This window comes from Calypte anna, chromosome 1 (assembly GCF_003957555.1).
Source record: "Calypte anna isolate BGI_N300 chromosome 1, bCalAnn1_v1.p, whole genome shotgun sequence".
Lineage (NCBI taxonomy): Eukaryota > Metazoa > Chordata > Aves > Apodiformes > Trochilidae > Calypte > Calypte anna.
The window spans coordinates 97925602-97948621 of record NC_044244.1 but is presented as its reverse complement, the minus strand read 5'-3'; the positions used below and the strand labels follow the sequence as shown (position 1 = coordinate 97948621).

The window sequence follows — 23020 nt, the reverse complement described above, 5'->3', positions numbered from 1 at the left end:
TTGTATAATAAATACAGGTGGCACTGCCAGTGACAGCTGCTTTTGTTCTGCATATGTCTTTGTTCTGGCAGCTGGAAGAAGTGCAGTTTTCATGTATAATGAAAGAAATTTAGTTAATAGGCCATACCTGAAAATCCTTCAAGAGAATAAGTCACAGCAATAGGAAATGCAAGCTGAGAGAGCATTTCCTGAAGAAAAAAGCAGCACTGGAATCTTCTCTTTATCTTAGGTCAATTGACTTGGCACAGTGGGAAGGAGATTTGAAAAGGAAATTGCAAGTTCTTAGCAACTATGATTGGAGGAATTAATAGCCAGCAATCAGTATAGGTTCAGTGGGGTACTTAAAAATTTAAATGTATGCATATGCCACAACTATTGAATGCTTGAGCTTTGTCTTGTTTGTAAAAAACATGTAATAACAGGTGATTTAAATCTCAAACAGAAATGGTAATTTTTTTACTTAGGATGCTGGTGTTCAAGTATTCTTCCATTTAAATTCCCCTCATTTCAGCATACAGTTGAGGTATATAAATTGTATGTGCCTCTGATCTTGTTTTATGCTAGTAATCAGGAGTAAACAGGATCCTATATAGTATAAGCTTTAAGATTATACAGCTCCTCACCATATGGAAAGATGTTTTGTATCACAACGTTGGAAGCATATAAATGATTTTTCAACTCCATTTTTTTATTGCCATTTCTTTGAGCCACTTAGACTCACTAGCTTGTTGTTTCATGTAAAAAATTAGAAAAAGGATGGTTTTCTGATTTGAGAAGCTGCTTTATATCCACACTCTTGAATAATCACATACTGTTTTCACTGAACTGCAGATGCAAACAAGTATGACAACACCTCTAATGAGAAAACAGCTTAATTTAAGAGGACAGGATAGGCCATCATGTCTCTAAAGAAATGTGACTATATCCCAAAAGCATTCTCTTCCTTTTGAATACAATGCACAACCTTTCTGCATGGATTCTTCTCAATAGACTTACAAAAGGTCTTACCTAGACTACTAGTAGCTCCTCTTTCCAACTATAGTTGGCAGATATTATGCGTTATAGAAATTTGTAAGTGGATAAAAGGCAAGAAAATTATAGGGCAGTGAGAAATACAAAGAATTTCATTTCCACAAACTTAAAATTTCTCTGAGGAAGAGAACATAGGTTTTGCATGGTCCTCTTTAACAAGCAAATGCATATCCTACAGTGAAGTAGTATGAGACCAGAGGATCCATTCCAAGCCAAACGCAAACGAGCATCTGAGGCAATTCCTCAGAATTCCTCAGAAAGTATAGCATGGCTGGATGCCCACATGCTCAAGAGACTACTAATTTTAGTCTAATTGGTTTTTGCATTGTTTGAAGAACTTTTATACTTACTGTAATTCTCTCATCTTTGTCATCTAGAGGAGTCCCATCTTTTTTCCATGATATAGTGGGTTCTGGGTGACCTCTTGGTGGCTGACATTCCATCACTGCAGGTTCTCCTACAGCTACCATAACATCTGATGGATTTTGCCTGAAGTCATCCCGCAGAACTGAAAGAATAAAGAAAACGAAGTCTAGAATTAACCAACAAAATACCAATAGCAAAAAGTGTTTTACTTTAGCACGTTAATATACAGTTTCGTTAATTAATTTCATTTGGCATCTGTGGATGGTCTCTGGTACTTCCACACAGCAACTAAGAGAACCCAGGTACAACTCATGCTTAACTTCCAAGATACAAGCCAAGTGACTAACACTGACAGAGGTAAGAGGCTGATACAGGCAAAAATGAACAAACTAACTGAACTTCCCAGTTCTTTGATGACATTATAAGATACCAAAAATTTGTGCAGCCTTAGCCATATGTGTCTTGGCAATTTGGCTTGTGTCTTCTTCAAGCAATAAAAACCCCACAAATCTTCCCTCATCACTAGGAGTCATCCCTTAGCCTGAGGCAAGACGAAATCCTTCATCTGGAAGAAGTCAATTTTACTACCTTTTCATAGAAAGAAACATTTTTATTGGATTGCCGTTATTATATTTGGTTCTTTCCCATAATTTTGTCAAGCCCAGACCTAGTGAATTCTAGTACCCTCCAATCAATTACTATGAATTTCATCAATAGCTGTGGGATTATTTGCTTTTTTTTGGGGAGAGGAGACACAGCATGCTGTGCTCAGCAGACCCCTACACAGGGACAGTTTAACAGAATAATGTCATTCCCATCTTGCTAAGTAAGTGGCATTGGTTTAATCTAAAATCTAAACAAATCTAAGATATGTAATCTAAACCTAAATAAAAATAAAATAAATAATCTAAAAATAAATAACTCAATAGTGAGTCCATGCACATTGACAAAAGAATATGGGAACAGAAAAGTACATTGTAACCAAAGGACTCTAAGGACTTTGATATCTGTCACTCTTGCTACTTGCTACATTCTGAATTTACCAATCCTTTAACATACTGAAGCACTAATATTTCAAGTATTTCAGTTTAATTATTGATGTTTCTGGATGCCCTGGAGTCAGGAGGTACTAGTGTACAGAAAGAGGATAATCAAGGATAAAGTGACTCTATCCATTTAACAACACAGAGTAATAAAACAGAATGATAGAACTTAATGAAGAAAATACAGGATATTTTAGGTTGGATGGGATTGCTGAAGGTCATGCTGTCTACGAGACACATGTTCCCTTGGATGAATTAGGTCTCCTGAACATATCTAGTCTAGAAAGTTTATTTTAAAATTAAAAACAAACAAACAAACAAAAAAACCCAACCCAAAACTTAAACAAAAACCAACAAAAAAAACCCAAAACCAACCAAACAAAAAAAAAGACTGCATCATCCAAACAAACAAAACAAAAAGAAACAAACCGAAACCCTGTGCACTTATTGTTAGAGTACAAAAATTTGAGAAAGTATCAAAGAACAAAGAATTTTTCTCTCTAAAAAGCAGAATATATTGATATTTTGTTTCTACGGAAAAGGAAAAATTGACTATTTTTTCAGCTATAAAATTAATCCAGGTTACATCTAAAGGAAATACTGTGTTTTCAGAAAGGGGAATGATGTAATTTTTAGTTACTTCAGAAATATAAGTCAAAAGAGTGATGCTTCAGCTTCCCTTCTGCTTTCAACAAAACTTTATTTAACCTACATTCTCTTATAGCTTCCTCACTACATTCACTAAACATCGATGCAACAAAATCAGACACATCACATAATTTTGGTTACGGGAGTGTTAAAATACTACTCACATACATTGAAAACCTTATATATACGTATTCCATATATAGTGAATATGGTATTAATAACCACATGCAACTTTTTGTGTTTCCAAGTAGCCCTCAAGCCATCCGTATCCAGTAACTCATATAGCATACGTGGATGAGATGACACTCCTTCTTCTGAAGTCAAAGAATTTCATCTATTTACTTTAATAGAGACTTGATCTGGCTTTGTGCCACTGGGCATATTATTACTTCTCTTTTTTCACTTCTCCAAACTATAGAACATAAAACAAGAAACAGACATTGTACCAAGTTACTAAAAAAAAAAGCCATATATCCAGTTCCAAGTTCCAAAAGAACATGAAAGAGCAGAATAGATTATTTGCTACACCACAGTTCTATTGCAACACAATAAAAGGGGTGTTTTGACCAAGAGTAAGAAGCCTCTTATTACTTCTGAAGATTGTATCACTTGGATGAAACTATGAGATATACAAAAATAAGTGCCCTTCAGTTTAAATAAAAAAAAAAAAGTGAAATCATCTTAATAAAGCATAAGTGCTTTTGAAGTCTGAAAGATCTTGTAAATATAAGAGGAAATCCTATCAGATAGCACCTCAGCTTTTAGCACCTTTGAAGCAACAAAGAAGGCCAGTAGTTGCATAATAAAAATAAATTACTTCAGTAATTTCTGCACTCCTTATTCTCATATCAGCTTTACAAGTATAGTACCTGTAAACCACGACCTTTCACAAGTTAACCAATGCATAACATGCCTTAGAAGGACATCAAAGGTCCAGGCTATAGATACATCAAAACAAGTGGGGGTTTTTTTCCCCATTTACTATGGATTATTTTGGCTCTAACTTCACATAATGAAATGCTAACAAAATGTAATCCATTAGAGATTACTTCACAGATAGTCATCATGTAATTATTTTTGCAGCTGTAAAGTAGATGCACGCTCTGGGTTTGTTTTTTTTTTTTTTTGCCTCAGCCCCTGGCAATCCTGCATAAAGGTATAAATTTAAAATTTTCCTTTACTGAAAAAGAAATATTTTTTTTCTTTTCTGTCCTTCCTAGTCAAGGTTCACTGTAAATTGAGAATACATTTCCTTTTGAAGATACATTCGAATTATACTTTGTAATCCAGTACAACATGTGCCTTCGTGCACCACAGGGTCATCAAATTTCAACACATGCCTCTTTCTACATATATGCTGCTGGAATGAAAATAAGTAGATTAAGAGCATGCTTGCCTTTTTTTTTTTTTTTTTTTTTCAACAACTTTGATGTAGAACATTCATAGATATAAAAAAACCCACTACAGTTGTGACATTCTGTGGGTATAATAATAATGATTGTAATAATTGTCATTGCACAGGTAGAACTCTGTTATCTGGCTATGTGAACTCTGCATTCCTGTGTTTGTGCTGACGCTGAAAACCTCTTAATGCTATGCTTGCTGTACTAATCAGGTTCAAGAGAGTTTTGTAACTCCACTTTAAAAGCCAACTACTCATACGACTACTTAAAACTGCACTGCTCAATCAATAAAGCAATTCCACTCTCCCCTGATACTTTTTCCCAGAGCAGAAAGGAACCAGCAGTCACTTGAGGATATTTTTTATTGGCAAGCAACATATGCAGGGACAGTATATTTTCTGTAACACCCAAACAGTACTTTTCAGAATGCAGTAGCCAGTGTTTTTTCCTCTTTGTTGGGTACTATGAAAAAGAGAAGAGAATCATTACTGGGTGAAGAGGTAAGTAGGCAGGGGTTTTTCTGTGTGTACACACCACAGACATTTAAGAAAGATTATTGTTAGAATTTATCATCAAGTAACTATGATCTATTCCAAGACAGTAAAGGAAACCAAAACAAAATACAAGAAAAAAGCAACCAACCAGAAAGCTTTAGTCAATCAAGTGTAAAGAATGAATTTGTAAGGAACACACTCATTACCACTATACTGTGGATATCACACCTTAACAGTACTATCATTCAAAAACTGGAAATAAAAACATCTGGAAGTTCTGATTACAGGTCTATTTTAGTCAGAGTGGGTAGATACTTCATGCAAGGTCAGTCCAAAGCAGTGCACCAAAATACATCCAGGATCCCTAATCAACAAATATTGTTCAGCCATAGTCACTCATTGAACAGAGAAAGAGAGGGAAATTAAGATGTTTAGGATGCAGTTTCATAATCAGATTAAAGTAATCGTGATCCATTCTAATTTTTTTAAGACACCACCCAGACTTGCTTTCTGCTAACTCTCCTGCACTGTCATGAACAAAGACACTCTTTTGCAAGGCTAGGTGTTGAAGAGATCTGTGAGCCAGTGTGTCATACAACGATACCCAACAAGATCCCAACAAATTCCACTCTTTCAGTATAGAAATAATTTAAATGTTTCTTTGTATTGTAACATGGGCCTCAAAAATGAGAAGTGAATATGAATAAGTGAAAGTGAGTATGTATAAGAAATGCTCATATAAAATAATCAGACTTCAACTAATAAGCAAGTTCTCTCCCAGCCCACTGCTCTGCCTTTTGGCTAATTTTGTTAGCTACGAAAAAAGCATGGAAATGGATTTATATTTATCAATATCCAATTCTGTTAATTCCTCTATATCTGTAACAAGTGTTCAATGCTACACTTCCCTCCACCCAACTCAACAACAGTATTACGATGACAGTTTCCAACAACAATATGCACTTGCTCTAAAATGCTCCAAGATTAGGAACATTAAAAATGAGATTTGGGAGGTTATATAATGTTCCAATCCCATGAATCCAAAGAGAAACTACTTATCTGTTAGTCAGGATTGAGCTGTTACTCAAAGGGAGAACAGTTCCTGTGGTTTAGGACCAGCAATGATCCATTTTCCCTGCACTACTTTACTAGAGTGCAGACTGGAGTTGTAATTCAAACCTTCAGATACACAGTAGACATTTTTGGCATGAAACTATACTGTAAGATGCTTTTAAGTTTAAACAACATTTCAAACCAGGTGTTTAGTTTTTAATTGCAGCTAATTAAGCATCAGCCAGTGGTACTTAGTACCACTACGGTACCTTATTTAAAGATGTTGCTGGCATGACATTTTTACGGATGTCAGAGTATGGTTAAGTGTTTTAGTACCTAATTAAGTTCAAAGGGAACAAAAAATGCACACATAATCACATTTAAGACAATATTCATGTTGCAAAAATGTATATTGAGCTTATTAAATTCCTTAAGAATGTTATCTGGTTTGACCAAAAACTTGATCTTCTGCAAATCACAAATGCTCTTTTCTGAAGACAACCCCATGAAAGTTTCCATGCAGTCATGTGAAGTTAAAACAAAAACTGGGTCCTTATAAAAAAAAATATTTCTTTTCCTCTCTGAAGATGTTAAGAACAGGCTAACACTGACATTAACTACAGTACATAGTCATTAAAATAGAACAGAAGGGGTAGACCTATAAATACTCAGACATTACTGTTATAATCATCTAACAAGTTCACTCACATAATGCAGGCAATAATTTTAAGCAATGACTGAGTTGAGCAATGTGGTATTGAATGTTTCAAAACATGTCTACACTTTTATAAAGCCTCCAGCATGTAAGGATTAATTTCATCTAGCAGCCAACCTGCCCCAGGGCTCCTCACTTCCCTAGTTTTCAGTTCTCATCTGATTCCTACCTTAAAGCACTTTTACCTCAGCTATTGGATCTTGCTGCATCTCTCTCAGTTGGATTAAAGAGACTTCTATGGGCAAGCAGAAGCCAATCAGTTCAGTACCCAGATCTCTAATGAACTTTCAGCCTTCTCTGAGCTTCAAGACTATTGAACACCAGATATGTAACCTAACAATATAAGTCTGTCTCAGAGCCAGCCCGTCTATGACACGGGACTTCCCTGATGACACAGTCTAAGAATCTGCATTGACGAGGTTTCCAGATGTGAGGCTGATCATTGTAAAGAGACCAAACACAAGACACAGTTACGTGTATGAAATTCAGCACTGAAATTAGCTCACGCTTCTAAAATGTTAACAAAATGTGCTGCCTCAATTACTGCAACCTTTAAGTTATTTTAAAATGTGTTCTCTCCAAAGAGTAATGTATTTAAATGCTTTACTTTTATACAGCACCGCTGAACTCAGATCTTAATATCTATTGAAGGTCAAGGTTTAGCTTCTCTGGGAAAAAAGTTTCATTTCTTGTCATAGTCAGCAATAAATGTTAGCAAATGTAACACCTGCATGGTTCTAAAACATTCATGTAGAAAGAAATCAATGAGTGCTGTATCTATTGGGTCACACCTTTTAAAAAGCTGTTCACAGAAGTTATATGCTTGAATTAAGCAATGTGCTATACTGCAAAAGTAATTGACTGTTGAGGTATTTGGCAATAAACATTCTGAATACAAATAAATATGTTAAAATAAATACAAGTAATGTCATCTGTTATTTTTCATTTAGTCATTAAGAAACTTAAAACTGTTAATAGAAAGAAACGCATGTTTAAGAAGCAGGCTCCAAAAAAGGTTTCTATAAAAACCATTTGTTGAAAGTTACTGACAATAATTACAAAAATTTATAGAAACTATTTACAATCAGGCTGATTTTATTTCACTAGTTGAAGATTTGGCTTTTCAGTATTGCCAGAAATCTTACAGGGCAACACAGCTGCCATTCCATAACAGTATTTCCATGCGTGGGAAGGAAAGTGTAGATGAATTAGATGATTAATCAAAAATCAATTAAATGACCAAATCTGGTAAGTCATATAAAAAGTAATTTTAACTCCCGTTGAGAAGGGTAACTGACAGGGCTGAGAGACCATGCTACAGCACTGGGAATCCTAATTAAACCCTGAAGGATCTGAGTTGCCTCAGGCATGTGATTCTGAGAGTGTCCCTTCAGTTGATTGAAAATTGAAAATAGATAAGGAGAACAGACCTAATTATGAATTTCATTGACTATGTACAAAATGTGATTCTAACATCTTCCATATATTATGGTCTGGGACACGTCTTTTACTACCTGTAAGTCAGAATTTACCTCCTGAAAGAGTAGGTTCATTTGTACAGACTGCAGAGACAGGTTCCCGTCACTTGTTCTAAATATATAGTTATTTCCTTTTTACTACTATTATTTTACTGTATGTTTCATTTTAGAGTTTGGGGATTATTTGAACCATGCTTCATTGCAGACAGTATTTTTAGTGTAACTAACACAGGAGATTTCCAAAGTTATGGACACAAAGCAAGGGGGTTTAGATGCAGCTCAGAGAAGAACTGTGTCTCTGGGAGGCAAAAAAGTGTTTACATCTTTAAATTAAAGGATTTATGTGTCTTCTGTAAATAAAGTGTTTTTTCTGCACACACCAAATAAACGTCCTGATGCCCAGTTTTCTATTAATTGCTAGCTAGCTGCACAAGCCTTTCTTCAAAGCAGATTATAATAGAGAAAAAGAATCAGATTAGAGGTTCTGCAGGAAGAACTTCTCTTGGCCCTCCAAATTAAAGGAGAAAGAGGTAACTGTAATGACAAGAGACATATAAGGACAATGAAAAAGAAACATGACAAGACATTTCACCAAAATGCCAGCTGTTTTCTTAACCACTTATCAAACCTTATTCCACAAGCAAAATGGCTTTCCCTTTTAAGAAAGAATCACAGAATTACTGAGGCTGGAAAAGACCTCTGAGATGATCAAGTCCAGCCTATGAACTAACATCACCACATCACCTAGATCATAGCACTAAGTGCCACATCCAGCCTTTCCTTAACCACCTCCAGGGGTGGTGACTCCACCACTTCCCTGGGCAGTCCATTCCAATGTTTCATCACCCCATCTGTGAGGAATTGCTTTCTGATATCCAACCTAAACCTCCCCTGGTGCAGCTTCAGGCCATGCCCTCTCATCCATCACGAGCTGCCTGGGAGAACAGCCTGACCCCCACCTGACTACAACCTCACTTCAGGGAGATGTAGAGAGTGATAAGGTCCCCCCTGACTCTCCTCCAGGCTAAACAACCCCAAATCCCTCAGCCTTTCCTCATCAGACTTTCCCCCTAGTCCTTTCACAGCCTCGTTGCCCTCCTCTGGACATGCTCCAGTACCTCAATATCTTTCTTGAACTGAGGGGCCCAGAACTGGACATGGCATTCTAGGTGAGGCCTCACCAGTGCCAAATACAGGGGGAGCATTACATCCCTAATCCTGCCGGCCACACTGTTCCTGATACAGGCCAGGATGCCATTGGCCTTCTTGGCCACGTGGGCACACTGCTGGCTCATGTTCAGCTTCCTGTCACTCCAGACTCTCAGGTCCCTTTCTGCCTGGCTGCTCTCAGCCACTCTGTCCCCAGCCTGGAGCTCCCCATGGGGTTGTTGTGGCCAAAGTGCAGCACCCGGCACTTGGCCGTGTTGAACCTCAATCCCTTGGAATCAGCCCAACTCTCCAGTCTGTTCGGGTCCCTCTGCAGCATCTTCCTACCATCCAAGTTGGTGTCATCCACGAATTTACTAAGGGTAGACTCAGTCCCCTCATCCAGGTCATCAGTAAAGATACTGAATAGGACTGGGACCAGTACTGAACCCTGGGGGAAACCACTGGTCACCAAATGACAACTGGATGCAGCACCATTCACCACCACTCTCTGGGCTCAGTCACCCAGACAGATTTTAACCCAGCTAAGGATGAACCTGTCCAAGCCATGGGCTGACAGCTTTTCCAGGAGGATGCTGTGGAGAGACTGTATCAAACCTTTTGCTGAAGTCCAGGTAGACCACATCCACAGCCTTCCCCTCATCCACTAGGCAGGTCACCCAGTATTGGAAGGAGATAAGACTGGTCAGGTAGGACCTTCCTTTCCTAAACCCATGCTTGGTGGGCCTGATCCCATGGTTGTCTTGTACGTGCCCCTTGATGGCCCTCTGGATGATCTGCTCCATAACCTTTCTAGGCACTGAGGTCAGGCTGACAGGCCTATAGCTCCCTGGATCCTCCTTCCAGCCATTCTTGTGGATGGGTATCACCTTGGCCAACCTCCAGCCATATGGGACCTCCCCAGTGAGCCAGAACTGCTGATAAATGATGGAAAGCCCAACACAGAAGTGCCAGTGGCCTTTAACTCAGGACTCCAGGGAGAAAACTAAGGAAGGAATACAGGTAGCATGGAGAGAAGCAAACGTTTAGCCAGTTTTCAATGATAGCTTAAAGCTAGGATATGTGGAACTGGCAAATGGGAAACAGATTGCAATTTATTTAAAAAGTGTTGCTGTCAAAGAGCAAGCTACCTTGGGTTCAAGTTTGAAAAAGTGACTCTTTTCCCCATAGTTTCTGAGCTGAAAAATTCCTCCTGAGGCCAAAACCAAAGTAACCTTATTTGTCTTAACTTGGATTGTTAAAAAAGGAGACAGAACTATTGCACAGACTTGCCAATGAAACTGTGGCAACACTGTTTTGGTAGTACAGGCAAAAATGGCTGATGGTTGTACAATTGCTAGTAATCATCCTTTATGCTGTAGAAGCCAAAAACTTAACAGAGGACACATTTTTAAAGAAATAATGAATCACATCCACAATAACCATGTTTCTACAGCATAGCCCTAAATTTGTATATGCTGTATGCTACTATTTTGCTAAGGTCCTGCTTCAAGGCAACAATTTTAGCTGTGTCTTTCTGCTTAGCATTCAAATTTTAGTGTTATAACTGTACCACTACAATCACTGTTTTGTTAAAAGATCCTATTTCCATGAAAAAATCTCCATTATGTTGTCAAAGTGGTTGAAAAATATGACTTTTTAATATCAGAGAATATGCAGTATCATTATCATTCTCAAAATGCTAAGTCACTTCTTTAGTATTCTGGAAAATTATATTCCACCATTATATATAAGGTCAAGCCTGAAAAGATCAGTCAGGAGGTGGAAGACATAGGCAATTCATATTGGTAAGTGGCAATTCATACTCCAATGACTAATACTGAACAACAGCAGAGTTAAGAAGAAGCATTTGTGGATACCAGACACTATAGCAAATCCAGACTGCTCAAAACCACTGCTCAACTATTACATAAATTTCTCTTTGCTATTGTTCTGCTGTTGTTACATACATTATTCTGTTGAAAGGAACTACAGACCACAGAGTTCTACTGTCTTTTCTTGACTCTCCAGATTTTTATACAGCAGGACACATCTTAGTTAGATAGTGGGGGCTTCATTAAATACATTTTGCATGTTCAAATGTATGAATATATCGTTCTTATGGTATTGTAATCCTTATTTCTTTACCTCCTATAACATTCAAAGGGCAAACTGACAACACATTGCCAAAGCAGAAACTGGTAAACCTTTTAAAAATTTCATTTATGTCAAATGTCTTATGCTTTTCAAGTTACTTTTGCTGGTTTTGGAAAACATGCTAGGAAAAACCTTAGGGAAAAACGGCAGACAGCTTTGTACAGAGGTCATAGAGAAATACAGTCTTCATCTAATTCAATTAACTGCTCTGAGTTAGATCCCAAATGGTCCAGGCAAATGTTTTTTCTATTTGAGGCATATTCTAAGCTGTGAATCATTCCTTTCTCAGTATAAATAAGCATGGTGCAATATCATACACCTAAATTTTTTATAGTTCAGAATTTGAAAAACGTCTAGACAAACATCTTCATGATTTACAATGATAGCTGTTCATGCAGACAAGCATCCGAAGGCTTCAAATATACTAAAATTCTATATAGAGCAGTATAAAAAGTAGCAAAGTTAACAGCTACAACAATGAAAAATGGACATTACCAAGCTGAATTGCTGCTATTGGAGATAGAGATTTATATACTAATGTGAATGGCAAAAGGCAATGAAATCATGCAAAAAAGTGCTTCTGCATTTGGACTCTTATGCTGCCTTCAAGCCCTATGAGATACTCACAGACAACACGACAATTGATCAATATGCTAGTATTTAATGCACAATAAGTACTACTGATTAAATATCAGAGAAGCATCTCCTGTTAGCAGAGTGTGCCTTACTGCTGGTAGGAAGGAGTACATGAAGTTTTGGATCTCCCCATGTGGTAAAACAGCAGCCAGAGGTCTGATTCAGAATTAACAAAAGGAAACGGGGTGATGCTTAGCATGAATGCCACGAATGCACATAAAGCCAACCAGATTTCATTACTAAAGATTTTAATTTTGATTAAACGCTTCCTTTTATATTGGGCCACATTCATTGTTTTCAACCTTGTGTTTTCATTAATGCTTTAACACACACAGAACATTAAGTTGTGTAACTTCAGTGCTGTGGCTAACGATAGCATCTTTAATAAAACAGCTACAAAAGAGGTGCTGGCATCCATTGCTGTCCAACTTTGTAATGCTGTGAGGCACCATGGGCTGGTAGTGATTTTGTGGCATGCCAGACAATGCGTCCCCACTCACCACCAAGGAAAAGGAAAGTGGATTACTGCAACATTAGTTTAGTCTGCTTGAAACAGTAGCTTCTAAATGCAGTCAAGACAAAACAACATAATGGAAAGGGTTATGAAAGTCCAAAAGGATCAAGGCAGTGAGTGCATATAGTGGAAATGTTGCCACACTTTTTTCTAACTCTGCGTGACCTGGGGAACCATTGGCAGAAGTACCTATGCTTGATTTCCCCTGTCATTACAATCCTGAACTGTGGGGTGCCATGGTACATCCTACAAAGACTGACCAACTCAATTCAATTCCTACCAGTCCTACACAGCACACAGAGGTTAATCTATTGGTAAACCACATGACTCTTAGATTTCTATTAAGAACTGTTATAGAGAGAAAAAGCAGATGTGGTATTGTTTGAGAACAGAAGTCTTTTATTTCTAGATGAACTCTGAATATAATTAAATTTTTAAGTCAGTTCAGCAGACTAATTCTTTTCTGTTTGTTTAAACCCCCAAAATAGGTTTTGAAACATTATGAGATGATCTATATTGTCAACAGGTGCATAAAAATGAGTTTCATACGTTTACAGCACAGTCTTAAAAGCAAATGCATTGCACCTTATTTTGGTAAACAAGATGCTGAGAAGCTAATGAATTTGCAAGATAAAAGTTACTGGTTTCTCCTAATAATTCACTCATAAACAACTGAGTTAAGGGGAGGAAAACAATACCGAAACACTCTTGTGAATGTCCATACACTTGATTTTCGGATAGATTTTGAGAATACACTTTTTCTGTTATAGAACCTGCTAGTAAACAAAAACTCCAGCTGGTTTAGTGCTGCTTGCTTTCATTGTCAGATACTTCGAAAATTATTGGTGAATGGCACTGTGGACTATTACTCATTACTATGAGTGTCTTCAGTGCAAAACAACATTCAACTGGCTTCAACATTTTACAGCCAAGAAATGTTCCAACTTCTGTTTTCTTACTCTACCTAGCTAGTGCAGAGAGGCTGCACCATGCATGTCACAATTTCAATTAATTTGTTCGGTTTCCGGTCTGCGTATTTATATAGGCCCCTAGTAAGCACAAATGGTGCAATAAAATAAATGAAAAAATCATTTTGGCCTCTCTTGCTTCTCTTCAGTTTGCTTCCAGAGTGAAAGCCAAACTCAAAACCAAAATGGAAGTTCTTCTACGGATGTACTTGAGTTTGGATCAGGACTGCATTGTGAAACATCCAACTTCTCCACCATTCTGGCCTTGATTTGTATCTTGGACTGGGCTTGGAACACAAAGAATGATTATTTGGGGTGGGGAACAGATGGAACTAGAACAAAAGATGAATGAAATCCAACTGATGTTCAGGCAATAGACCAAAGTAAAACACACGCAGTGTAGACACCAGTTCTCTAGCCAACTGTTTCCCTGTATAATTACACTTCTATTGGGTAACACTACTTGCAACTACTTGCTATAGACATAACATGCAGAAGAACTAAGAAAATCCAATGTAAGAATCTCAGCATTTCCTCTCCCCACTTCTTTTAGCCACCACACCATAGCCAAGTTCACCACCACTTCCAATACCACCAGGCCTTTTGTTCACTAAATTACTATGGGTAAGAGGAGTCACGTATCTGCTGTCAGTATTTGTGCACTGATTGCCCAGCCAGGAGGCAAAAAAAGACAGATAAGTTTTAAGTTCATATTACTGGTTTTCTATCACTTATTTCCTAGATTTTGGCTAGTGACTACAATACCATCTGGGAGCAGGAAGGCTGTGAGAAAAATGATACAAGCCTTCTCTTGTCAGGAAACAAGAAAATACAAAGCAGTAAAGACAAATCTTCAAACTTACCATGTTCATTTATATAAGAGAATCTAAAACAAAAAGATAAATTCTCTTTGCTAAAGAAAGCTCTCTGTTGTTGTTCAAGAGCTTGAATGAAATTGATTGGCTTCTTCCAGAAGTTTACGATGACAAGAAGATTCCCTGAACTTTCAGTCTGAGGCAACCAGTTACTTCAAGTAGAAAATGTTTTCCTATAGCAGACACTCCTAATGCTTATACAAACTCTAAGGTGTAAGGGTGTACTCCATTTTCTGTGACATTTTTCCTACTTGCTTTAGAGCAATGAGATACTCATCTCAGAACTGAAATACAAAGTACATTATGTTGTACCAGGAAAAGCAATACATGTACACTGTAGCTCAATGTTAAAATACATTTTTATCTTTTGGATTTGTTGTGGGGAAGGAGTATAGCTGTTTTGTCCTTACTAAAGGCACAGAAATAATAGTATTATATATATAAAAATCCATTCAATCAATGCACCTGGTCTAAAATGGGTACCCTCAAAAATGTAATTCTAAACAGGGAAAAAAAAAAAAGTGAGTGCTTTAACCAGTAAACAGAAGTAAGCTGTGCCACTGGCATTTATTACTTGTGTCAAGCTTCTGTTTTCACTGTAAGGATATAGGAATAATGCCTAGGTAGTCTTTGTTATTTTAACATGTCAAACTGAACAACACACAAAACTGCCTGATCGCTCTGAGGATTTTTTATTTCAAGAGTAAAGTGATAACTCTATGCATATTCATCTAAAAAACCAGTAACAAATACCTCACTAATTCTGCCAAGGTTCATGGGAATAATTGGGATATGTATATACATCATTTGGATATAGGCCATTATCAAACTATCTAGAGAGTTAATCAACAGAGGACACTCTCAGCAAAACAAGACTGATGCCAAATAATCAGAGACACCAGAGCTGTAAACAAAAGAAATGCACATTATTCTCAAACAATATAAATAATTTAAGACTTCCAGAATAGAAATTAATCTACATACCATTTGAAGCCCACAGAACCACCAATTCAGACAGAATAATAAAAGGTAGGGGGAAAACAGATTGATAATTAAAAAGATATTTTCCAAGTGGGAATACACTTAGCTTAACAGTGCTGGTAACAAGACAAAAAAAATAAGTAGCAAGAAAATCCTATTACAAGCTAGCCTATTTTACATTTTGTTTGTTTTTCAGAAGGGATTGTGTTTTTTTTTTCCTCTGGTGTGATGGGGCATTGAACCTGCTACGTCCATCAACATCTTTTTGATTAACTCTTCAGGTCTTTGAAGCTTCAGTGTTTTATAGGGAATTATTTGCTATGAGATGGAAACAATCTGATTTGCCTGTATTTGAGATAGGCATTCTTCTTTTAGACCCCTCTGACCTAAAAGCCAATGCACTTTTGTCCCCAGATGAAGTCTCAACTGCCTACTTCAAAAGAAAAAAGATATTCATGGTGTCTTAACCTTTCCTTTGAAACTGAATCACTAGATCAAATACCATCTAGCAAGGTTAATTGCACAGTATGCAAGGGACTTACTATTATTTCAATATAACCTACCAGAGAGAAATGATGAAAGCTGAGGCACTGTTGTAACAAGTTTTACATAAAGACAACACCACAAGCACACTATCATACGTGACAATCTTTCACAGGTAAAACAAGAAAATTTTATAAATTATCTTGATAAATTATCTTGATAACCTTAACAATTATCTTCAACTATCAGCCAGCGAACCCTGTAAAGTAAAGCTTGGGAAAAAGAAGACAAAAAAGAGAGAGAAAAAAGGATGTAGATATGAAGACGGTATGCAATTTCATGGTTAGATGTTTCTATACATCTTTCATCATATTAATGCACTGTAATCACTATTTATTTTGCATTCGAATATCCTTACACTGTGCAAGTGGTATGGTTTACTATAACAGATGTCTAAATTACAGATTGATTTAAGATAAAGCAGAAAACTATATGGAAAAGCAACATAGAAAGGAATAAAATTTCACCATTAAAAAACTACAAAAATATTTCTCATGCAGCAAGCAACAGTGCTAAAAAAAATTATGAAATTAATCCCATGTGCACAAGTTCAACTATGACCTAAATAGCTATTTAGAAAATGCTTATTACATTAAATAGGAGGAATAAAGTCTTCAATCTTTTTAAAATACAAGTACGGTTTTCAGGTAAGAAAAAAAAAAAAAAAAAAAAAAAAAAAAATTAAAAAAAGAGGTAAAATTACATGAGTTATGCTGTGTTCATAAACCAGGACCATGTATAATCTTACTCAGAATGCAACAGTTGAACCATAAGTCATTAAGGTCTGGTACACATACAGAAGCTCCAGCTACACAGGAGATACCAGGCATGCAAAACAGTTTTGTCCATTATGGAACAGGTTCAAACTATTATTTTTTTTTTTTTTTAATATTTAGCATATGAGGAGGTTGGAAATTGTTAAAATGAATGCCTTTGTAAATGTATATATCTTTCCATTCTGTCCTGATCCTGTATCAAAATAATTTTTTTTTCTCATATTTATGAATAAATGTGATGTACTAGCATATACATAAATTAGTTCCTGTAAAGTAAAATGCATACAATAGATCACATTTTTAAAGACAGCCAAAATCTTCACAAATGGGCTGGATGTTACTTAGTAACTTTAATTATCTTTCCATGGGAGTCAGTATTAGCACTCACACTCACAAAACACTGAAACCATCATGCAGATACTGCGTGTCAGCTGCAAAAGTTAGGTCTGAAGCCTTTGATTGAAATGTTTTTGAGGAAACAGTGACAGAAAAAGAGCAAAGAAAATAAGGTTACTTTTAATTAAGCACAGAAATTAGTATCTATCACAAAATAACACCTTACTGATGTAGTAATTAAAATATTGGATTCTGAAAAATAAACATATTAGCAAGCCAGAAGGATCTGGCCTTATTTTATTATACTTTAATAGAGAGGAAATAGAGTCAAACAGATGGCACTCAGGATTTCTCAATGAATTCAGCATCTGTGAGTACACTTTGCATAAATGCCAATTAAAATGTGTCCGAGTAAATTTAAATCCCTTGCTGATAGAATGTAAGCCAACCTCGCTGGCTTAAGATCAAGGTTAAACTTAATCATCTGCTCAACTTGTAGCAAGTTGCTCGCTAATTGTACAGAAATTCCCAGTGAAATAATAAAACAGTGTTCCTATTAATCTGTATTTATTTACATTCATAACTCCCTTCTAAGCATTGGGCTGAAGCACAAAAGAGAAAGAAAAATTACTGTGTGAATCATTTGACAAGTCTAAACTGAAAAAAAAACCAAAACGTTTTTGATTGTAAAAGTTTCTGTGAAACTTTCCCTTTGGGTAGTTTTATGAAACAATTGCTTTAGAAGTGTCTTGGTAATTTTTTATTAGCCACACAAGCCACTTTTTACTTTACTTTGTTACTGACAAATTACCAATATCTTATATTAAGCTGTCATCTAAATTTTTCACACAATGCAAAGTGAATGTTGAATATTATATAACAGAAGACATACAGAAAAGGCTATACTGAACAGTTAAAGGGGTGTCATGCAATCCTATAGCAGTTCCAATTCAACTTGGCATTCAAGTGTCTTGTAATAATGGACAGAGATGAACAGAAAGAAAAATCAGTACCTCTGATATTAAAAAACCCACCAAACACCACCCAAAAGCAAAACACACAGAACTTTGAGATTTTGCAATATATTTCAAGAATTACAAAGTGCACTTTACCAGGTCTTTACCCAAGAAGACTGAGCATCTACTTTCATGACAAAAAGAGAAGGAATTGTAGTGATGTACTGAGCCATCCATAAGAATTTGGTTTAAATGGCTGAATGAGACAAACATACACCAAGTAAAGCTTGAATCTTTTGCAAAGCTTATCAGTTAAGTCCCTTTATACATAATCCATGTGTGCAGTCTTTTCCCATACCAATTATTTCATGCTGGCAGCATTTTGTTGAGGGAAAAGCTAGTCAGAGACTATAAAATATACAACACAACAGCAAATGAAATTAAATGTCTGATGTGCAAATTGCTATCTAGGAAATGAAATCTGAAGTATTCATGCATGTATACATACTAGTAATAAATTAAATGATGGTAGACAGGGAAAAGACCTAAATGCAATTAGGCAGAGTGCAATGGAAACACTGGTGCCCCACTCAGCATCTATAAAATGAGAGCTTTCCTTGAAAGTGGGAAAACAAAAGGATTGTCACTGTTTTTTTACAACAGCAGGAATAAAGGAACATAACCATCACTATGTATCTTCAGATGATAGAAATCATACTTGATTTTGAACAATTCACTAATTTGGCAAAATCTGCTTTTCAGGCACTTCTGCAAGACTGTCTGAGGAAGACATCCTCATGTCTTTTACAAAAGGCCAGTGCTCAACAGAATGGACACAAGGACCTTCATTTTCAGACCTGTTAACTGTTAAGCTCTGGCAAAGAAGCAACACTGAAAACTAAGTCCCTAGTCACTTAAATAACAATAGACAATTCTACTGGGGAAGAAAGAAAATTAAAATAACAAACAAACAAACCCAAAAAACAAATACTCAAAGTCAGAGTTCATAACAGCCATGATTCCTAATTTGAATTATGAATTTAGTAATGTCAGCAAAATTTTCAGGTATGAATTTAAGTACTAGTTAAACACACTACTCGACAGCCTTGTGATTTGTGGTCTTTCATTGCAGTACAGAGTGACTGTAATAGGTATAGCAATGTTGAGGTAGTCAAAGATCATATAGTACAACATGACTTTACTGGGAGAAGCAGCACATAGTCCAAAATAAGAAAACTTGTAATTCAAAGAAACATTACCAAGAAGAGAACTCAACAAAAAAAATAGTTCCAAGCTCAAGGAGAATTCAGCACAGAGGGAGGCCAAGGGAAGGAAAGGGATGGACAGAATAACTTGACACTGATGAAAACATTCACTGGTGCACACAGAGAGTGAGCAAACACCTGACGGTGTTTACTTCAGGCCCTTTCTGTGCTCTCATCTTTACCTCTGGGAGAAGCATTTTTGCTCAGTTCATCTGAAAAGAGGATTTCTGGGGAAGAGCAAATTCCAACAGACAAATGCAATGGCCCCCAAAAGTTACATTTCCCTTTCTCCTTGCAGGAGAGCACCTGTGGAGGGGATGGAGAGATCTGTGTGCTGTGTTCTTTTGTATTTATTTGCTGTCCAGTTATTATTCCTGATTCCAACTATGCTTGATTCCATCTATTGACTCATTTTCCAGCCCTCTTTAGAGGTTTCATAGCTCTGCATTAGAAGTTTCACCAAAGTGGCCCATTTCCCCAGTCAGTTTATAATGGCTGAGTGGCAAATACCTCACAGTAGATGGCAGGATTTTGGGGAGTGGATTCAGACCTTTGGACGGTTAAAGCAGCTCTAGCTTCACAAACCAGAAGTTTTTTAACATATTTGTCTCAAAGGTCTTGGAAAATAAAAGGCAGAACACCCAAGAGGATGGATCAGGCTCTACCAGTACCAGTACCAGACTGATCCTCTCGGTGACTGCAACAACAGTCAAATTGCTCCAGCTTGCAATGCACAAAATAATACGATTTAACAATTGCTGTAATTCTCTACTGTTTCATGAAGAAGGAACACTTGAAGATTCAACTGAGCAGTTTTCATGGTTTTCTACTGTAAATGCTACTCTACTTATTTAGAAGAGGCAACCTTCTAGTAACCTTGTTATGTGGCTATGAATTAATGGAAATTTTAGTTCAACCAGACTTTATGACTGCTATATAAAGATTTGTCTTTATGTCAGCATGTCAGTTAATATTTTATTCAACTGCTAACTGGATATTGCATTTTCTACAAAATCTACAATGTTGAATGTATTTTTAAAATATATTGCTAAATAAAGCAAAATTTCAATCATTTTTTGTATTTAAATGTATTTGATAGATAAGAAATATTGAACATCTTTTCCTCTGTGAGAATGCATCTTAAAAGTTTAAATTTCTATTAGAAAGCAAAATCTATGAATAATACATTTTTTATTTTTTTTCCCCTATGTCTTTTTATGTACACCAAAACATCAATTTGTACCTAGCTTAAAAGAAATCTAAATTACAGGTAAGTCATCTAATGTGTCCCTTACTACCTTCTGGCAAGCTTCGTCTAATCAGAGTTTTTCCACTAAATTACCCAGATCAACAGAAACTGTGCAATTATATCCTCCTCTCTAGAACAGCACATGATCTTTGCTCATGTGGGTAATTGCCAGGGTGGAAAATTGCAGTAAGGATGATGGTACAGATGTTCTTTTTCAGTTGACCAAACAAAATGAAAGAAAACAAAGAATTCCTCTTTCATAATGACTTCTATTTAAAATACACTGTTTTATACACATTCACACACAGATAAACAAACACAATAGGAATTTAAAACAGATTTTTCTAAGGGAAGATTACACTCTTTTGTTGAAAATGCAAGAAAAGATTAGGTTTTTAGGGGAGAAAGTATTAATAAAGCATCAACATGGGAAAAACAAATGTTCAATATTTGCAAAATATAAGAACGTATACTATGATACATTGAAAGTTATTGAAGAGGTTTCCAAAGCAGGACAGATACACTGGAGAAAGTCTTTTTCACTTGTATGCAAAGACAAAAAGCAAGCAATCTCGGCACTGACAGAACAAAACCCACTTACCTATAATCATTATTACTGATACATTTATTATCCTCATCACTGAAATCAGAAATTGCACACTAGGGCAATGAAGGGAGGTCATTATGAGTACTGTCCTGTTTAGTCACCAGAGACTGTTGCAGAACTATGCCCACAAAAGGGACTTTTCATCAAATCCCTCTTCCAAATTTCCCAAACTTCTGCCATCCTTCCATCTCTCCCTACAGGTACTCCCTGCTCCATACACCTTTCTCCACTGTGTGTTTATTCAGTAAGAATGTACTAAGTTGTGCAGTATCTTTACAGCTATTTTACATTGTACCCAAAACCCATCACTAAGCATTAGTGCTGTTAGTTGAAGTTTTTAACATTTAGGTCATTTCCAATAGTACTCTACCTATTCTTAAATACAAAGCAAAACAAACAAGTCCAAATTATTTTACATCAACATCCACAAGCAAAAGTCTTCAGTTATGACAATACAGAGTGATCCAAGAGTTTTCTGTTACAGAGATACTCTACAAGGAGACCTAGGACCAGGCAAAGAGAGTGGAGATCTTAAAAGAGCAGGCATTTAAAGCCAGGACACTACAAAATCCCTTTGTGTAAGTCACAGGAGTCTCTTTTTCTAAAATGAGCAGCATAAAGTATATTGCAAATGGAGGGGTTGGAACAGAACTTGTGCAGGCCCAAGAGAATATATACTACTGGAAGCAGTATAAACCAAATCACTTCAGCAACACAAATATCTGGGCTGAAAAATCTTTAACCAGTGTACCCAGGAGACCGCAATATGGTTTGTACCTTTGAGTCCCTCATCAGTAAAATATTTGCATTTGAGAAGGAGAAAGACAAAAGTTAGTATGTGTCTAATAAAATTTTGCCTTCATGAGGGGTGCAACAATCTCCATCTCAAAAACAGCTGTACTACAAATTCTGTGAGGGAGGTACAGGCCAGAGACAAGCATATAATGTACAGTGCTTAACTGTTGTCTGTCTTATAGCAGACTTTTGCCTGAGTTTGAGTTGCTTGGACACCAATAATACTCTTTCTTATTCAACATGGATACAAAAAAGACCAAGAGGCATCCACATCACAGTCAGAGACCATGCTGCAATCACCTATCTCAAGGGCTCTGATACATCAAGCCTACTACTGGGGAAGGAAACACGATTTAAAGTTGGTGTGACACTGGGGCCTAGGTATGGATTAGCTACCCTCAGCCTCATTTATCACAAAATTCAGACATTTAAGCATCTAGATTGAAAGAAACAACTGGAAATAGCCAATGCTGTTATCAGCACTTTTCAATAAACACAATATTTCCTGGTTTACAACTGAGTATCTTGCAGGTATGTAGCTGCTTCATGAAAGCTTGCTGGCACTCTTTACCCCTTCCATTATTGGTTCATAGAATCACAGAATCATAGAATTGGCTGGGTTGGAAGGGACCTCAGAGATCATCGAGTCCAACCCTTGAACCACCGTTGCGGTTGCTAGACCATGGCACTGAGTGCCACATCCAGTCTCTTTTTAAATAGCTCCAGGGACGGAGAATCCACTACTTCCCTGGGCAGCCCATTCCAATGCTTGATCACCCTCTCCGTAAAGAAATTCTTTCTAATATCTAACCTAAATTTCCCCTGGCACAACTTAAGACCATGCCCTCTTGTCTTGTTGAAAGTCGTCTGGCAAAAGAGACCAACCCCCCCCTGGCTACACCCTCCTTTCAGGTAGTTGTAGACAGCGATGAGGTCTCCCCTGAGCTGCCTCTTCTCCAGGCTGAACAGCCCCAGCTCCCTCAG

The 23020-nt window shown here is 36.8% G+C and overlaps 1 protein-coding gene across 1 annotated transcript in view; it reads right to left on the bottom strand.

Moving 5' to 3' along the window:
• The window catches only part of ROBO1 (roundabout guidance receptor 1), a 289711-nt gene that overhangs the window by 106007 nt on the left and 160684 nt on the right, over nt 1-23020 (bottom strand). The window contains exon 3 of the mRNA XM_030447251.1: nt 1383-1540. Within this exon, the coding sequence (XP_030303111.1) occupies nt 1383-1540 (158 nt within the window). The remainder of the gene's footprint in view (nt 1-1382; nt 1541-23020) is intronic.